Here is a 14,945-nt window from a genome sequence, read left to right on the forward strand (position 1 = left end):
AATTCAGTTCTAGAAATAAGTTCAACTGTTACCTAGTTGTTAACTTCAAACAACTTCGGAACAATAAAGAGGTACAGAAACATAGCTGGTTAGACTGATAGAAGACTGACTGGTAAGTTTCTGCAAAACCACTCAGTTTTTATACCGACACATCTAAAAAGAATATTTTAATTTTAGAGAGTGTAATAGCACTTGATACAGTAGGTTTTCCTGAGAGAACTCACCACAGACCATAAGCCAAGAAAGATTCAATCTCCTCTGCTTTCTGTTATTACCCAGTAACAAGCTATAGAATAAGTATTTTAGAATGCTACTCCATGTTTATATATATTGCAGGATGTACAAAGTTCTGTGAGATAACGATTAAGCTTACTTTGAAGCAAGTCTATGTGATCTGAAGAAAAAAATGTTTGATGCATTAATTAAGGAACAGAAAATAATAACACGGGTAGAGAAAGGGTTCTGTACCTTGATGCTCTTTTACTTCAGAGCCCGTGTGCCATAGACAGCATTCAATTAAATAATAGTCTTAGCAATAAACAATGACAATACACAGAACACTACACAACATCACTCCTTTGGCTCAAAGTCATTCCAGTTTGTTACTGAACAGTTGTTATGCAAAATCTCTACCACACGGCTGAAAATAATAACCTTCACATCCTACAGCTTAAAAGGCTCGTAACAAATTGGCAAAGGAAATTTAGATTGCACATCCCTTATGTAGTTTTATTTCTTGTGCAGTTTGAAACAGCATCAGTATAACTTTGGTATCCATCTAAAAAAGGCTTAATTGGGAGAGCAGCTGGCAGTCACTATTTGTCCAAGGTAAGCTCTGTCTGAAAAGACATCAATGTCCAATGTCTCCAAACAAAATCATTTGTTTGAAACAAAATCATTTGTTTTGAAATGTTTCATGTTGCAGCACACCCAAGATACAGTTGTGTTCTCATAGGGATGTTAAGAACAGTAGTAATAACAAAGTCACACAGAGAGATTATGAGATAGCATAGCGATGGTTGCAGGGACAGTCAGGATCATTTCTAAAAGGAGTGCTCTAGGCAGGTTTGCTCTTAGACAACTTCCTACTGCCTGGCCTAGTCAAAGCCCTTCCAGTGGTTACATTTTTCCCTCCTGAAGCAGAATATTATTTAACCTAATTTTTACAGTAAGAACAATCATCCACTGGGATATGGTAGCACCCCTGTCACTGGAGGTTTTAAAGATGCAATTGTACAGGTTGCTTGATAATTTCATCTAGGCTACCCTTCCAGAAAAGGGCTGGACCAGATGATCTTTCAAGGTCCCTTCCAACCTGGGCTGTTCTGTGATTTGGGGGATACTGAGAGACTGAGATATGTGACCACCAACGTGCAAACATTTGTTGTGTGATCATTCCTTTTTAAATCAGCTAGAATTACTCATGAATAGAAAACTAAGATGCTAACTTGCCTGGATGGGATTACGTGGGCCAGTTAGTGTGGGAGGGGTGCTCAGCAGCGCCGGAGTACAGAATACCAGAGGATCACATTAGGACAAAGAGGTTTTGTAAAGTCAGAGAGGTCTCTGTAATGGCTGATTACCTCTATGTGCAATTCTTATCCAATAGGCAATTACATGTTACAATGACTCAGGTTGATTCAATGCATTGTGAATGCTACTATCACTAGTATTAATGTAGAGCAGATGTACTCACTCTGCAGCTAAGGCAAAAAACCTCATTCCCCATTTAAAAGCTTAATCACCATTTATGTATGTCTAAACAAAACCCTGACATTCTAAAAGCTCCATATGCAGCACTTTAACCCTCCATGCGCATATATATATATATGTATTTTTTTAGATATTAGCCATCTATTATTTATCATAACAACTTAACCTAGGACCTCTGCACTTGCTTTCCTTCGTTTTTTTTTGTTGTTTTTTCCTCCCCCCACCTCTGAAGTACCCTGCCAAAATATAACATGCCTTTACCAATTAGGCACCAAATACGGGAAGAAAAGACCATAAGTTTCAAGTACATAAACAACTTATTTCATAAGTAAAACCTAGATTTTTCTTGGTCAGTGGGTGTGAAAGGGAAGCATTTGTGGACAGAAAAGCTGAGGAGAAACTTCACTGGCACAAGAGAATAGTGAAATAATCCAGGTGATAGAGGAGCATAAAATTGTACTTCTCAGGATATTGGGAGGCTAATAAAATTACAGAATCTCATGGTATTGTGTGAAAAGGAAGACAGAAGGAGCTTGGGAACGAAAAACTCTCTTTCCCACACCAGTAAAAGATATTTTCTCTTTCTGATATGCATCCTCGTCCCATCAAATACAGGTCCTTCCCATGCAGACATTTTATAGGCTTGTTTGACATTTACTGAAAAGTAGTTCTGCTCCTCTGATGCATAATATCTGTCACCAGAAACCTCTTTCTCATTCATGTCCTGTTGCAACTAAGGTTTACACAAAACTAGCACAGTGAGTCTCAGGACACTGCTACAGCACCAAGAAAACCACTGGAGGTTAACTTTAATATTCAGACATTTATACTTTGGAAGATTTTGTTGTAGAGATTATAAGGCATCCTTTAGGGGTTATGTAGTCCATGTTAATACAGACTTTCAAAGCTGAAGTCATTCCTATTCATATTTTTGCTAATACATCAAACATTTTCATAAATACGATAGGCACAGACAGGATTTTTACAACCATCAATCTATCTTCACTGTCAGACACAGCAGCTGCTTTATCCTCAGCAAAAACCTTTAGCACGGTTCTGTGGCTCAGTCTGCTGACCCAAAGGACCTTGTTCTTCAGCCATAGCTGGAAGGACAGATTTGCCTTCCAGGATTACATGCAGCAACTTTTTTTGTTCATTCCTTTTTGATATCAGCTGCTTTTTCTCGGTGGGACAGATACTATGTTTTTGACATGCAAAAGTCCAGAATGCACATCAATGGATGGAGAATGGACTGAAAGTGTAGTATCAGCAATTATGTATTTGACCCAACCCACTATTTATATCCCCAACAGTCACACAAACCTTGCCTATTATACACTAGGGCATACTGCCTCCATGTGGCAGCATATGCTTCAGACATTCTTTTTTCTTATGTTTCACACTGTCTCGTGTGTGGCTATAAATTTAGATATAGTTTTGGAAGAGAACCCATACATTATTTCTGTGAGAAAGGGCAACATGAGGATGTAAAAATTAATGTATCATATTGGTAACAGTGTTTTCCACACAAATATTCACCAGGAATACACAGTAAAGTACAAGGGCTATATATATATATATATGTGTGTGTGTGTATATATATAAAAAGAATGCTTTCTCAAATATTTATTACACGATGAAAGAAACTAATTGAAAAAAATTCACATCCTGAACTTGATCAAAGGGGACTGATTGCTCTTCAGACCTATTAGTTAAAAGCAAGATTGAAAGAGCAGTTTTGAAAAATTACATAAAACCGTATCACATTCTTTTTTTCAGTTCATAACTGGTTTGATCCAAACTTGACTAGAAGACCATAAAAGTTGCTTTAGCATTAAACCGGCTTTCTGACTCAAGTAGCACGAACACTGTGTTATGGGTACATAGTTTTTCCCATGACTAGAATGGAAATAATTCATGAAATCAGTATTTCTTCCACACCACACTCATCCCCACCCCAAATCCCCAACCTCCACCTACTTTACCAACGTTGTTAAATACAAGACCTAAAGAAGATAAAAACCATGACAATTATTGTTTTGCTAGTTTGTGTCTTTACATTTCAGTCTCTACCAGCTGACTACCAGTACACTCTACCTCACTGGGAACAAGGTCTTCATATGTAATTTCCATGGAAAGAAATGACATGGTACGGCTGAAGGGGTTTCATAAATCACCAGTGCCATCATATTTAGGATTTCCCTGCTTTGGTTATGATGTATTATGATGCTCCTGTCAGTTCTCAATCTTACTGCACAAAATACACAGTGGAAGAGGGTACTAGATTTATGGCAAGATTTTTTTTTTCCCTCTTCCTTTTTCTTTCTCTCTCTTTTTTTTTTTTTTTTTTTTTTAAGACAGTGTAAGGTCTAGAGACAGTGAAAGAATCCCAAGGTTAGTGTGTTGCAGGGTGCTATGCCAATTTTAGCTTACATTTAATTGTATAAACATGTTCCTATCTCTGTTTGGTATCCAGCAAACAATGTTATTAGAAATTTTCCAGACATCTCTGTGTTTTTGTCTCTACGTACTCTCCATTTCAAAACTTTTCCAAGTATAAATTAGTAGCTGTACATCTGTTGTTGTTGCTCTGTTTGAACCTGTTGCTGTCCTGACTGCTGTTGCGTTGGCTGTGCCTGGGGCTGCAAGACATCAGTCTGAGGCACTGACCTCCATGTCAGAGGATGCTGTTCCGTTATCTGGTTTCCTAGAGGAGCAATGGAGTTCACCAAGGTGGTCAGGTTTATAAAATGGGCCACAGACTGAGGATTGGCTGCCTCTGGCGGCGGCTGGATGTGAATGTCATTTTGGCGGTTGTGCAGCATGGCTGAACCACTGACGGTGTCAAACGTCACAGTGAGAATTGAGTTGTCCAGCTGTAACTGGCGATCAGGTGCAGTCAGGTGGCCCACAGCCATGGGCTGGAGGTTTGTGAATTGGGTTCCAGCTGGCGTCGTAATGGGGGTAACAGTGATATTTGTCAGCCCGACAGAACTGGAAGGGGCGGTGACATTTGGGTCACCAAGGGTCACCACCACCTGAGGAAAAAGATAAAGGTAACTTCAACCTTATATCTTGCAGCTGACTACCAAATATCAAGCATTAAGAAAGATGAGCCCATCAGCACGCCATTGATGTGTTGCTACTGCAAGCAAGAGAAGTCATACACACAAAGGGAAACATGGAAAGCTTGGAATATAACAACTTCCAAGCATAGAAATAAGAAGGTATCTGCAGCATTCAAAACAAGCAGCCGAATCAACCTGCAGACTTTTAATCGCAGCTTGAGCCAGTCAGTGGTATCTGGCAAACAAGGAGGTGGTAACATCAAAGGAAATTAAAACAAACATGAGGAGCTTACTGGTCCAACTCCTTATTTTTTTAAAGTCTCTATTCATCTTTGCTTTGCCACAATTTATCAAATTAGCTCTAAATGTTCTGATCACTCTCTTGTGTTTGCTATTAGGAAAAAAGAAGGGTTATCCCTCCAAGCAATGCTTGCTACTCATCACCCTGCTACTGGAGCTCACCTGCTGGATGCTCTGAACAGCTGAATTAGTCTCATCTCCAACATTCCCTGTGAATTCACTTCCCTTCTCTGTGTATTCACTGAAGGCAGGGTCCTCAGGCACTTGAGCTTCCTCCTCCTCACTTAACTTTTGTTTTCGTTTCTGGCCGCGTTTAGGAGTTTTGATATGCTGCTTCCCTTCTGGCAATTCTCCCTGTTCCAAGGCTAATTCCGGCTGGAGCAACACATTTCCAAAGAAAACATTTTGCTTAGTGAAGTTTTAAATAAGAGACTATCACCTGAAGTTGGTTTACTGTCAATTCCCAGGTGAAGAAACAAACTTTAGCAAAAACCTGATTTCAGGGAATGAGACCTCACCCTGTAATTACCTCAGTTTTACCAGCACCCATGTTATACAAGAACACAGATCAACAGCTTGCATCTGCTTATATGCATTAAGCTGATGATGACTCTCTTAAAAAAGCACATTCCTTGCCCATCAGCCTACGCTCAACTATGGTATGTACCAGAAAAGTGACATCCCCACCTCACCCTCCAGTAGGCCTGGAACGTAGCTGCCACCAGAATTCTGCAATAGCTAATTTACCTGAACAATCCCAATTGAGGAGGCATCAATGGTAGTTGTCTCTGGCAGCTGCTCTAAATCACCAATCCTCACTGAAACAATCTGTGGACAAAGAGGTATCAGCTTGTGAAGTGCAGCAGTGCATACCACCGTCAGACAATACAGTATTGCCCTTACAAATCCTGCCACAAAGTAAAAATGATGTAATCTAACATTTTACACATATCATTTAATACAAGGCTTTTTGGCATATGATCTTTTCCTTTTCACTGGAAAACAGCAAAGTTTAAAGAAAACAATAGAAGAAAATGTTTACTTTCATATTCTAGGCAGAACACAACTTACTGGGAAGTGATGAATTCTACAGAAAAGAAATAATGTGTTTGAAAAACAATATTATTATTTTTGGCATTTCTATTTATAAACCTATCAACTGTGTCCTATTCTGTTATTTTCAGCTGAATCTATACATCTCATCAAAGAACAGAGACAAGTTGCCCCCTGGATTGCAGATTTGTAGCTGCATTTCTAATAAAAAACCAAATCAATAAATAAAGCTTTTTGTTGACTTCCTTCCCAGTCATCATGATAAAAAAAATGTCCACAGCAAAGCAATAATAATGATAAATTGATAGTGAAAAAAAAAAAAAAGCCTCAAAGGGAATGGAGAAGCCTTCATCAACCTAAACAACAAATGCTGAGGAGAAACACAATAGCTATTCAGAAATTTAGAACAGAGAAAAAGCCCCACTGGGGTCAGACAAAACATCCCTTTAATCCAGATTCTCTGCAGTCAGCATTCATCTTTAATAGTAAGAATAATTTTCTATCATCAGCAGATGCTGCCATCACCTCTCTATTCACCACTTCTTTCAGATCACTTCTGAACACAGAGAAACACAATGGGAAAAAAAAGAATCAATTATACTCACTAATGGATAAAAACAGAACATGAAAAAAATATACATTTAGAAAAAGAAGAGGGATTTAAATAATCAGGACTTCATTTTTAAGGACTGACAATCAGATATGTTTGCCACTGAAACATAACATAATGAAAGGGCTGATTCAGTTAAGTGCATGCTTAACAGACACTACTGAAAACTGGCCCCAAAAGAACAGAAAAAAAGAGGGAGGAAAGAAAAAAAAAGTAATTCCTTTCAAGTCACTGAAGGCCATAAACTTCCTTAAAAAAGGAAAAAACACAAACAAAACAAAACCTACCACCCAACAATCTACCTGCCAAACTAACTCACCTCTGGGTGTTTACGCCTCATGTGTCGACTCATGGATGCTCTGGTAGAAACCTTTGTCCCACACAGCTGACAGCTCTGGGCTTCCACCTTATCATGAGTGAGCTGGATGTGCTTCTGTAGCATGTAATCCGTGACATACTTCTTATCACAGACCGAGCAAGTCCACTGTTTTCCTACTGGTGGCAGATGGAAGGAAATGCTGTTAGCAACAGCCTCAGCGAATAAGTATTGTGTTGTCAGCATCTCAACAAGAGGAGATCTCAACAAATTTATGTTGGTAACATGATATGTGATACTAGTTTCAAGACTGGCAAGTCTAAAGCAAGCCTAGGAACAGAATTAAGATACTGTCTGTGGATACTGTTTTTTAGAGGATTTACCTGTATGAATCAGCTTATGAGTTTCCATTGTATTTCTCTCACTAAATGTCTTGCCACAGAGCTCACACATGAAATCTTTGATTCCTGCATGAAAAGCATATTTACTATCAGAGTGAAAACAGCCTAAGTTATCTGCGACAATTCTGAGTCTCATATTAATAAGAAAAAATAATAAAAGATCATAGCCAAACAAGTAGAAGCAACCCAAGTTCACCAGCTACTTTTATCTAAGCCATCCTACTATATCCAGCAGAAAATGAATGCAAGTGAAATTGACGTGGGAGGTAAAAGTCTGTTTCATGAAATAAGAATCTGAAGACTAACTTAAAACAAAACCAACATTCTAGACCTACCCTAGACCAAAACAACCTCTCTTAAAAAAAAAAAGCAAAACACGAAACCAACTAAGCTATATATTTTGGTTGTGTAACAGGTGGTCTTGGCTGACAAGAGGACAAAACCTCCCTTTGCAAAAAGCAGAATATGCATATTGTTTTAATTAGCATTCTTCGTACTCTCTGACTGTTGCACCTAAGGGTTCTCTGCAAGCCTTTAACTGATTCAGTGCAACTTTTGTACACCTTTAGAGACCTCACCCGTGTGTCTTTTGTAATGCTTCAGCATGTTCACTTTCTGTGCAAATTTTCGGTGACATTCCTTGCATTCATATTCTTTAATCCCTTTGTGAAGTTTCATGTGGTGACGAAGTGCATGTTTTGTCTTCATTCCTGTGAGACAAAAGGTACAGCATGACAATTAGTCCATTGCTCCCACCTTCGGAAGAGAACTCAGGATGATCATGTTGTCAACCAAGTGCTCTAAGATTATAATTGCTGCATGTCCACAATTGCATATTTTTAATTGTTTAGGTAGCAGTTATTTTAATTCCAAGCAAAAGCTCTGGAAAACACCTAAATAACCACTGAGGAAGAAGCAAACAGCAGGGACAAGCAAAGACAAAACATCCCTATGGATGTCAGAGTTGCTGCCTTCCACTAAAATACCAGTTCAGATTTGTTCAAATTATGACATGAACAATTCAAAAAGTCAAAGCCACACTGACTCGAGGCTCTTTTGGAGAGAAATTATTTCTTAAGCCTGAAAGTAGCCTAAAATGAAAAAATTAACTTGTATTCACTTTTGTGCTGCAAATGCATTGGAACTCAGGCAAGCACTACTCAATTTGACAGAAGCAAATTTTATTAAAATCAGTTTTGTCTTACAGGCCATGAAACTAAGTTGTATAAAATTAGGGGCAATTTATTTACTCATAAGGGTCCTGATTAATACTATTTCTGCCTCGCAAAACTGCAGAATCTACAGCACTCCAAGGATCTTCCCAACATTCTAAGAATGGAAGTAGTTTTAATTCAGATATTCACCTGATATTCAGTATCACAATTAATGGAAAACAAGGCATTAGACATACCTTTGCCACATTCTGCACACAAGTATTCTCGGATATTATCATGGACTCGCATATGTTCTTTTAACATGTCTTTTCTAGCAAATGATTTGCCACATTGCTCACAAGCATGACTTTTTACACCTTAAAAATAAATGTAAAATACAACATGAACAAAAAAAATGTTAATGAAAAATGTGCATCTCCTAAAAACTGACTACACTGGTGAATCAGAGGGCAACGGTCCACCTGTGTTGTCAACCACATTCTTCATGCATTTTGTAGCCCAAATTAATTTAGAGAGAAAACCTTTTTCAGATTTCACATTAAAAGCCAGAAGATAAAGCTTGAGGTAAGAAAACACTGAATAGCATGAAATAATAATGAGCTGTTAAAAATGATTTTGCAATAGCAGTTTTCAGCCTGTGTAATGGTGAGAAGGCAGCATGGATAAAAATTTGGGGAAGAACAGAACACAGAATTAGGATTTTTAGCAGGTGAATCCTGCATCATATTAACTTGGAATCTGGACTGTGTGCCTAGACCAAGTATTTTCACTAATGCCACTTGCTTTAGAAACTCGGTTTACCCTAGAGGCATAAATATTACATTTATCTTATTGTAACTTACAGTAAAAACTCGTAACTTATTTCCTCCTGAAAAAAATATGGCAACCAATGGCAAAAGAAATTTCTTTCTAATATTGATAATAATAAACAGAACATTTTTACCTGTATGTATAAGCTTATGTCTTTCCAGATTTCCTATACTGTTAAAAATCCTTCCACAGATTTCACATGGATGGATGTATCTGAAACCAAAGAGACAAAAACTGACATTCTTTTCTTGAGACAGAGGTGCCTTCCAGGCAATTCTGTCAGTAACTGTATTTCATTTGGTAAAACTGATTACTATAAAAGTTCTTTGAAACATAAACGCATTTTTAAAATGAGCCTTAAGAAACCCATAAGTTCACTGGAAGCTTGGAGTGCTCTGGCACTGCTACATCCTCAAATCATAGTTTTTAGAAAACATTTACCTAAATCATACATTTATACTTTACAAAGCCCAAACTGGGAGGCCGTTCACTAATCACCTGTGTGAAGTTAACCATTAGAGATATATATTTCAAGCTTTTAATACACATTTTAACACCCATCATACAGTTTCAGATATTTTAGTACAGCCCAATTCTCCAAAAGCATCAGGTGGCAGAGCCACTGTAACTTCAAAAAAGATAGCTCCTTGTATCAGTCCAACATATCCTCTTACTTTTGCACATTAGGATCGGGCAGGTTCTCCCGATGAATGACCATGTGGGCATGATAAGTAGCCTTCAAGGCAAAACGTCGATTACAAATGCTACAGCCATAGCCTTTCTCCTTGTGCACGTCCATGATATGCTTCAGGTACTCCTTCCCTCTGCCAAAAGTCAACTGTGGAAGGAACCAATAGTGAATGAAAAGGGAAGAAAGCCCTTGGGAACAGCAATGATCTAGTAACACATTACCAGGATCTTGAGTCAGAGCTAGGAGATATAAGTAGCCCACGTATCACTAGATGAAAAATCTGTGAAAGTTGGTTTTAGGTCTGAAGCTCTTTGGCTATTACAAGCACATTGCTGCGGGACATCAATTAACTCATTTGGGAAACTAGCTTGAGATGGTACCTCTGCTTCTTACACTGCACATGTTGAAGACCTCCAACTATTTGTGCACTGAGGAACAGCCTTGAAAAGAACCACGTCTAACCTCTGCTAGCTGTCAAAGTAAGGATGCTACAGAGAAAATGTCTTCTGGAAAAAAATGTCTTCTGGGCTCTAGGGACACAGTAAGCCCTAGTCTGCATAATAAGCTTTGGCACTAGCTCCAAAAGAGTTGGTATTTCCAGGTGTTGCAGGGCAGCGATTCTAGCTCAGCTCCTGGAAGTGCTACAACTATGACAGATAGGTGCTCCACTACTTTGCTCCCTGGGCGAATTAACCCTGCAAAGTGCTGTAATGACGTGATCTTTTGCTCCAATTTTGGAACTAGTTGGGGCATTTCTGACAGCACTGCATAGCTTGGCGAAGGTGGACTTTGGGATGGGGAAAAAAAAAAGAAAAACAAAAAACCAGATAATTTCTCAAGAGATCAGAAGGGATAATTCACTAAGACTCATTTGTTTGTTGTTCTCCCTTAGGAATGTGTGAACAGCTATTTTCGGGCAAAAAGAGCCCCTCCATCTCATTACGGTTAACACTTATTTTCCACAGCTGTTGCCTTACACAACTGTTTACTTCACAAACACTTAATGCACTAAAAAAACCCCACAAAAAACAGCTTCCAAAAAGAACTTTCTAATTTGAATGGCATAATTTGCCTCATTTGGAAGCACACAATTTTTCATAGTTCATGTACCCGTTGAGTGTCAGGAGCTAAAATTACCACATTGAAAGCAAACACGTGATTAACTGCTGTGATACCACATCTTCTTATGCTTACTACCACAAGCTTAAAATCAGTTTGCACTTAAAACCAGCTCACAGGTAAGAACAGAAAACTGAAATATTATTATTGCCGTGTCTTTAAAATGAAGAACTTTCACCACATTAAGTGTAGACTGAAATAAGCTCTGATTTCCAGGGGCCAAGCCAGTGCCTCAATTACCAACATTCCCCTGTCTATACATCAGTTTGGCCAGTTTTGCTCTTCTCACTGATTCCTTCTGCATCCCACCCCCCCAGCAGAGCATCCTTGCCCAGTAAGGGTACAGAATCCAGACAGGCCTTAAAGACGCCATTCTTCCCCATCACTTCTTTACGAAGTGGCAAAAGACTAGCAGTAAGAGATTTAAAGAGTATTCCTCTCTCAGTTGACAACTAAGTATGTTCCAGTAGTAGTTCTAATGCCATTCTGTTAGTATGTAGAGTAGGTCACGAATAAGCAGTCACACTGAACGTAAGCAGCAATCTTAATTTCCCAAACTGGATATCCACTAGAGAAGCATCTGATCTCATAAAAAATAATCAATTTGTGCTATAACAAATTTAATTTGCACATAATTAAAAGGTAGTATAAGTTTCTAAATACTCCTTTATTGTTTTTGTCCTCCAATTTTGCTTGCTTGCTTGCTTCCTTGCGCACAGATAAGCGTATGTATGTGTAGGTCTCTTTTGAAGTATTAGCATTCACCTTACAGACCACCTACCATCCTATGGAATAGCATCACTTCATAGATTAACGGTAGCAAGCACTGCGGAAGAGAGCAGACCTATGGACTGGCCTTCTCTTTGTGAACCCTTAATGTTATTTAAAATTCTGAATAATTTATTGACATCTCCACTCCATCCCAGACCCCCCATCCCAAAACAAGTTAATTTGGAAGTATTTAAAGCTACCTGGCACCTTTTGCAGCTATACTTGTGAGGTTCAGAATCTGCACTTTCATCGGAGTTGTCATCGTTTTCCTCTGATGAGATTCCAATTTTACCAATGAACTCTTCCCTCTGGTGATCATCCATCAGTGCTATGTCCTGTGTAGGGTGCAAAAGAATATTCAGTTTTAATAAATTAAACATTTATTTCAAAAGGTAACACCTAGTTGTCAGCTTTTGTTGACATATAGACTGCCTTGCATTAAGAACTGCTGTAACATTTTTTATTTGGAATATCCTCCTGCTCCACTGAATTCAGGTTAAACAAAGTTCCTCTGTCCATGACAAAACAAGGAGCAACTGTTTATCTAAACAGGTAATACTCATTTTTTTGTGTATAAAAGGAACTTTAATGCAAACACACACTTCACTGGTGCAGTATTACATCCATATAAGCATCTTTATGAGCACCACTGAGTTAAACAACCCCTTTACAATAAATTCAGTGTTAACCTAATTACATCAAAATAATCTGTGTCTAATTCAGCGCTATTAATAGTGTTTTTTTTTTGTCATTTGGAACATTTTGATAAAGCCAGGTGGGGAACTCAACACACAGGCAGTTATGCTGGCATACACAAGAGAATTACAATCACTGGAGTGGGAAAGGCAGAAACAATTAGTTTTCTTGTTTGAATTTTTTTTCATGCAAAGAGAGGGTAAGACAGTAAACGCTCAGCCCAACGAAAGTATTGCTGGAACAATACATCTGTCTGCAGCCTTCCTGTTAAATTATTCTCTTTCCTTTAAACTGAGCAACCACTGTGATTCACCCAAGGTCACTGAGGTGTTCTTTCCATAATGCTGGGAACAGTGTTCTGCAGAAGTAGCTGAAATAACTTCACATATGCTAGTCCACATACTCTGTAGCAATCCAGCTATGGAAAAACAGAGCCATGGGTAAATCAGAGCACAACCCATGTCAGGCTGCTCTAGGAACATCACTGCTTACTAATGGCTGCTATGTACCACACCTTTTCTAAGAAATTATTAACACAATACCTTAAAATGGACATGAATATGATCTCTCAACACATCCACCCTGAAAAATTTCCGTCCACAGATTTCACAGGTATATTTCTTGTCTCCATGTGTTAGAAGGTGTTTGTTCATATTGCTCCTACATGAAAACACCTAAAAGAAAAGGAAGGAAGGTATGGAACATATTTACTGTCCTATTTTATTCATTCTGGCCAGAAACATGTAGAAGCTCCTGTTAAGCAGCCAGCAGACTACCTCAGAAACTGCAGGCACAGCAAAATATAGGTATACAGTTGCAAAGAGCTGACTGAAATTGGCTGTTCATCAGAGGTAGACTTCCAAAAAGGCTACAGCAAAATTATATAGGCTAGATTTAGAAATACTTAAATCTTTTGAATCAAGAATGTTGCATCTATCTGCAAAAGGACACATCCACAAAATCTACCTCAATTGATAAGTAACATATTCAAAGTATTAAAAACAAAGGTCTATATACCAACTAAGAGTTGCATGAGTACATCTTGTGCCATGAACCATTAAACATTTATAAAACCACTAGTTAAACCCACAATCTTCATACTTGTGATAACAGCAACTTCAGAGTGTAAGCATTTAACACCCAAACACAGCAGTACCGTGACTACACCATGAATTAACTTCGATTTCTAATAGAAACTGAATTCACACAGTCAATTCCGATTGTTTACATTCTGGTAGAAAAATTTCACTCTAAATAGCATAAGCCATGAGATTTCACAGACAGACAGAGAAAGTGGCCATGTTACACTCTATATTGTGCTACACATCATGAAAAAGAGTCTGATCTGAACCCCAGTTTTGTTTTTATTTTTGGCTTAACAGCTCCCACCATCCCTGGGCTTGGATATAAAATCGAGCTACGGCAGTTTGCAGAGTCAAGTCTTGGCTGGGCAACAGGGTTCACTGGTAACTGAATGCTGGCCTGCCCAAGTTGCCAGGCAATCCGACTTGGCACATACCTCAGCGTATGTAATTTACTTCAACCTTTTAGCAGGCTGTGTACTTACTCGGATAGGTTGCTACTGTGTTTTATTACACAGGTGGTAACTTGTTATGCCATGGTAGCTCGTTTGGAAGTGCTGGGTTGAGGTGCACCATACCCCTGTCTGTCCTTGGAGCTTCACACTCTAGCAAAGCCACCTACCTTCCCGCACACGGGGCATCCCGAAGGCTCCTTCTTGTAGCGAACCATGTTTTCTGTGCTGTGCTCAAAGTCTTCTCTTTTCACACGTCTCACCCCTTATCAGAATAGTCCCCATCAAAAAAACAAAACAAAAAAAATAAACCATGGTTTTCCACTCCAATCTGTATGCCCTTTCAGGTGAATACTGTAAAGAAGAGTGAAATACTGGGAAGATCCTCAATGCAGAATTTAGTTTCTAACAAAAGGATAAATTCTAAATCAAAATGGTGTTTGAAGAATATAAAAACAGTCTGCCAAACTGATGTATTACGGTTTACTGGTTATTACACCAATTGTAAAGTGTCTCAAAACAGCCATTTATTGTCAACACCTGGAAACTGCCTTGGCACTTGGATCAGGCATCTCGGCCAGAAATTCCCCCTTGCAGTCTCTAACGAGACAAGCAATCACCTTTAATGCTCAAAGAGGATTTCCAACCTCTTTACCTGCTACTTTCAGGAGGGCAGACAGCTACTGCT

The 14,945-nt window shown here is 38.7% G+C and overlaps 1 protein-coding gene across 6 annotated transcripts in view; it reads right to left on the reverse strand.

The window, feature by feature from the left end:
* Positions 1-136: 136 nt before the first annotated feature.
* The window catches only part of PRDM15 (PR/SET domain 15), a 40,195-nt gene continuing 25,386 nt past the window's right edge, over positions 137-14,945 (reverse strand). For 4 of the 6 annotated variants that reach the window (XM_065068568.1, XM_065068573.1, XM_065068575.1 and 1 more), the window contains 12 exons: positions 14,428-14,522; positions 13,266-13,397; positions 12,228-12,362; positions 10,121-10,284; positions 9,580-9,659; positions 8,873-8,992; positions 8,040-8,171; positions 7,444-7,527; positions 7,064-7,239; positions 5,829-5,909; positions 5,244-5,456; positions 137-4,751 (listed from right to left, as the gene is read on the reverse strand). In XM_065068568.1, the coding sequence (XP_064924640.1) occupies positions 4,275-4,751; positions 5,244-5,456; positions 5,829-5,909; positions 7,064-7,239; positions 7,444-7,527; positions 8,040-8,171; positions 8,873-8,992; positions 9,580-9,659; positions 10,121-10,284; positions 12,228-12,362; positions 13,266-13,397; positions 14,428-14,522 (1,889 nt within the window). In that variant the 3' untranslated portion in view covers positions 137-4,274. The remainder of the gene's footprint in view (positions 4,752-5,243; positions 5,457-5,828; positions 5,910-7,063; positions 7,240-7,443; positions 7,528-8,039; positions 8,172-8,872; positions 8,993-9,579; positions 9,660-10,120; positions 10,285-12,227; positions 12,363-13,265; positions 13,398-14,427; positions 14,523-14,945) is intronic. The other 2 variants (XM_065068586.1, XM_065068595.1) reach the window with 1 other exon arrangement.

This window comes from Columba livia, chromosome 1, assembly GCF_036013475.1.
Source record: "Columba livia isolate bColLiv1 breed racing homer chromosome 1, bColLiv1.pat.W.v2, whole genome shotgun sequence".
NCBI lineage: Eukaryota > Metazoa > Chordata > Aves > Columbiformes > Columbidae > Columba > Columba livia.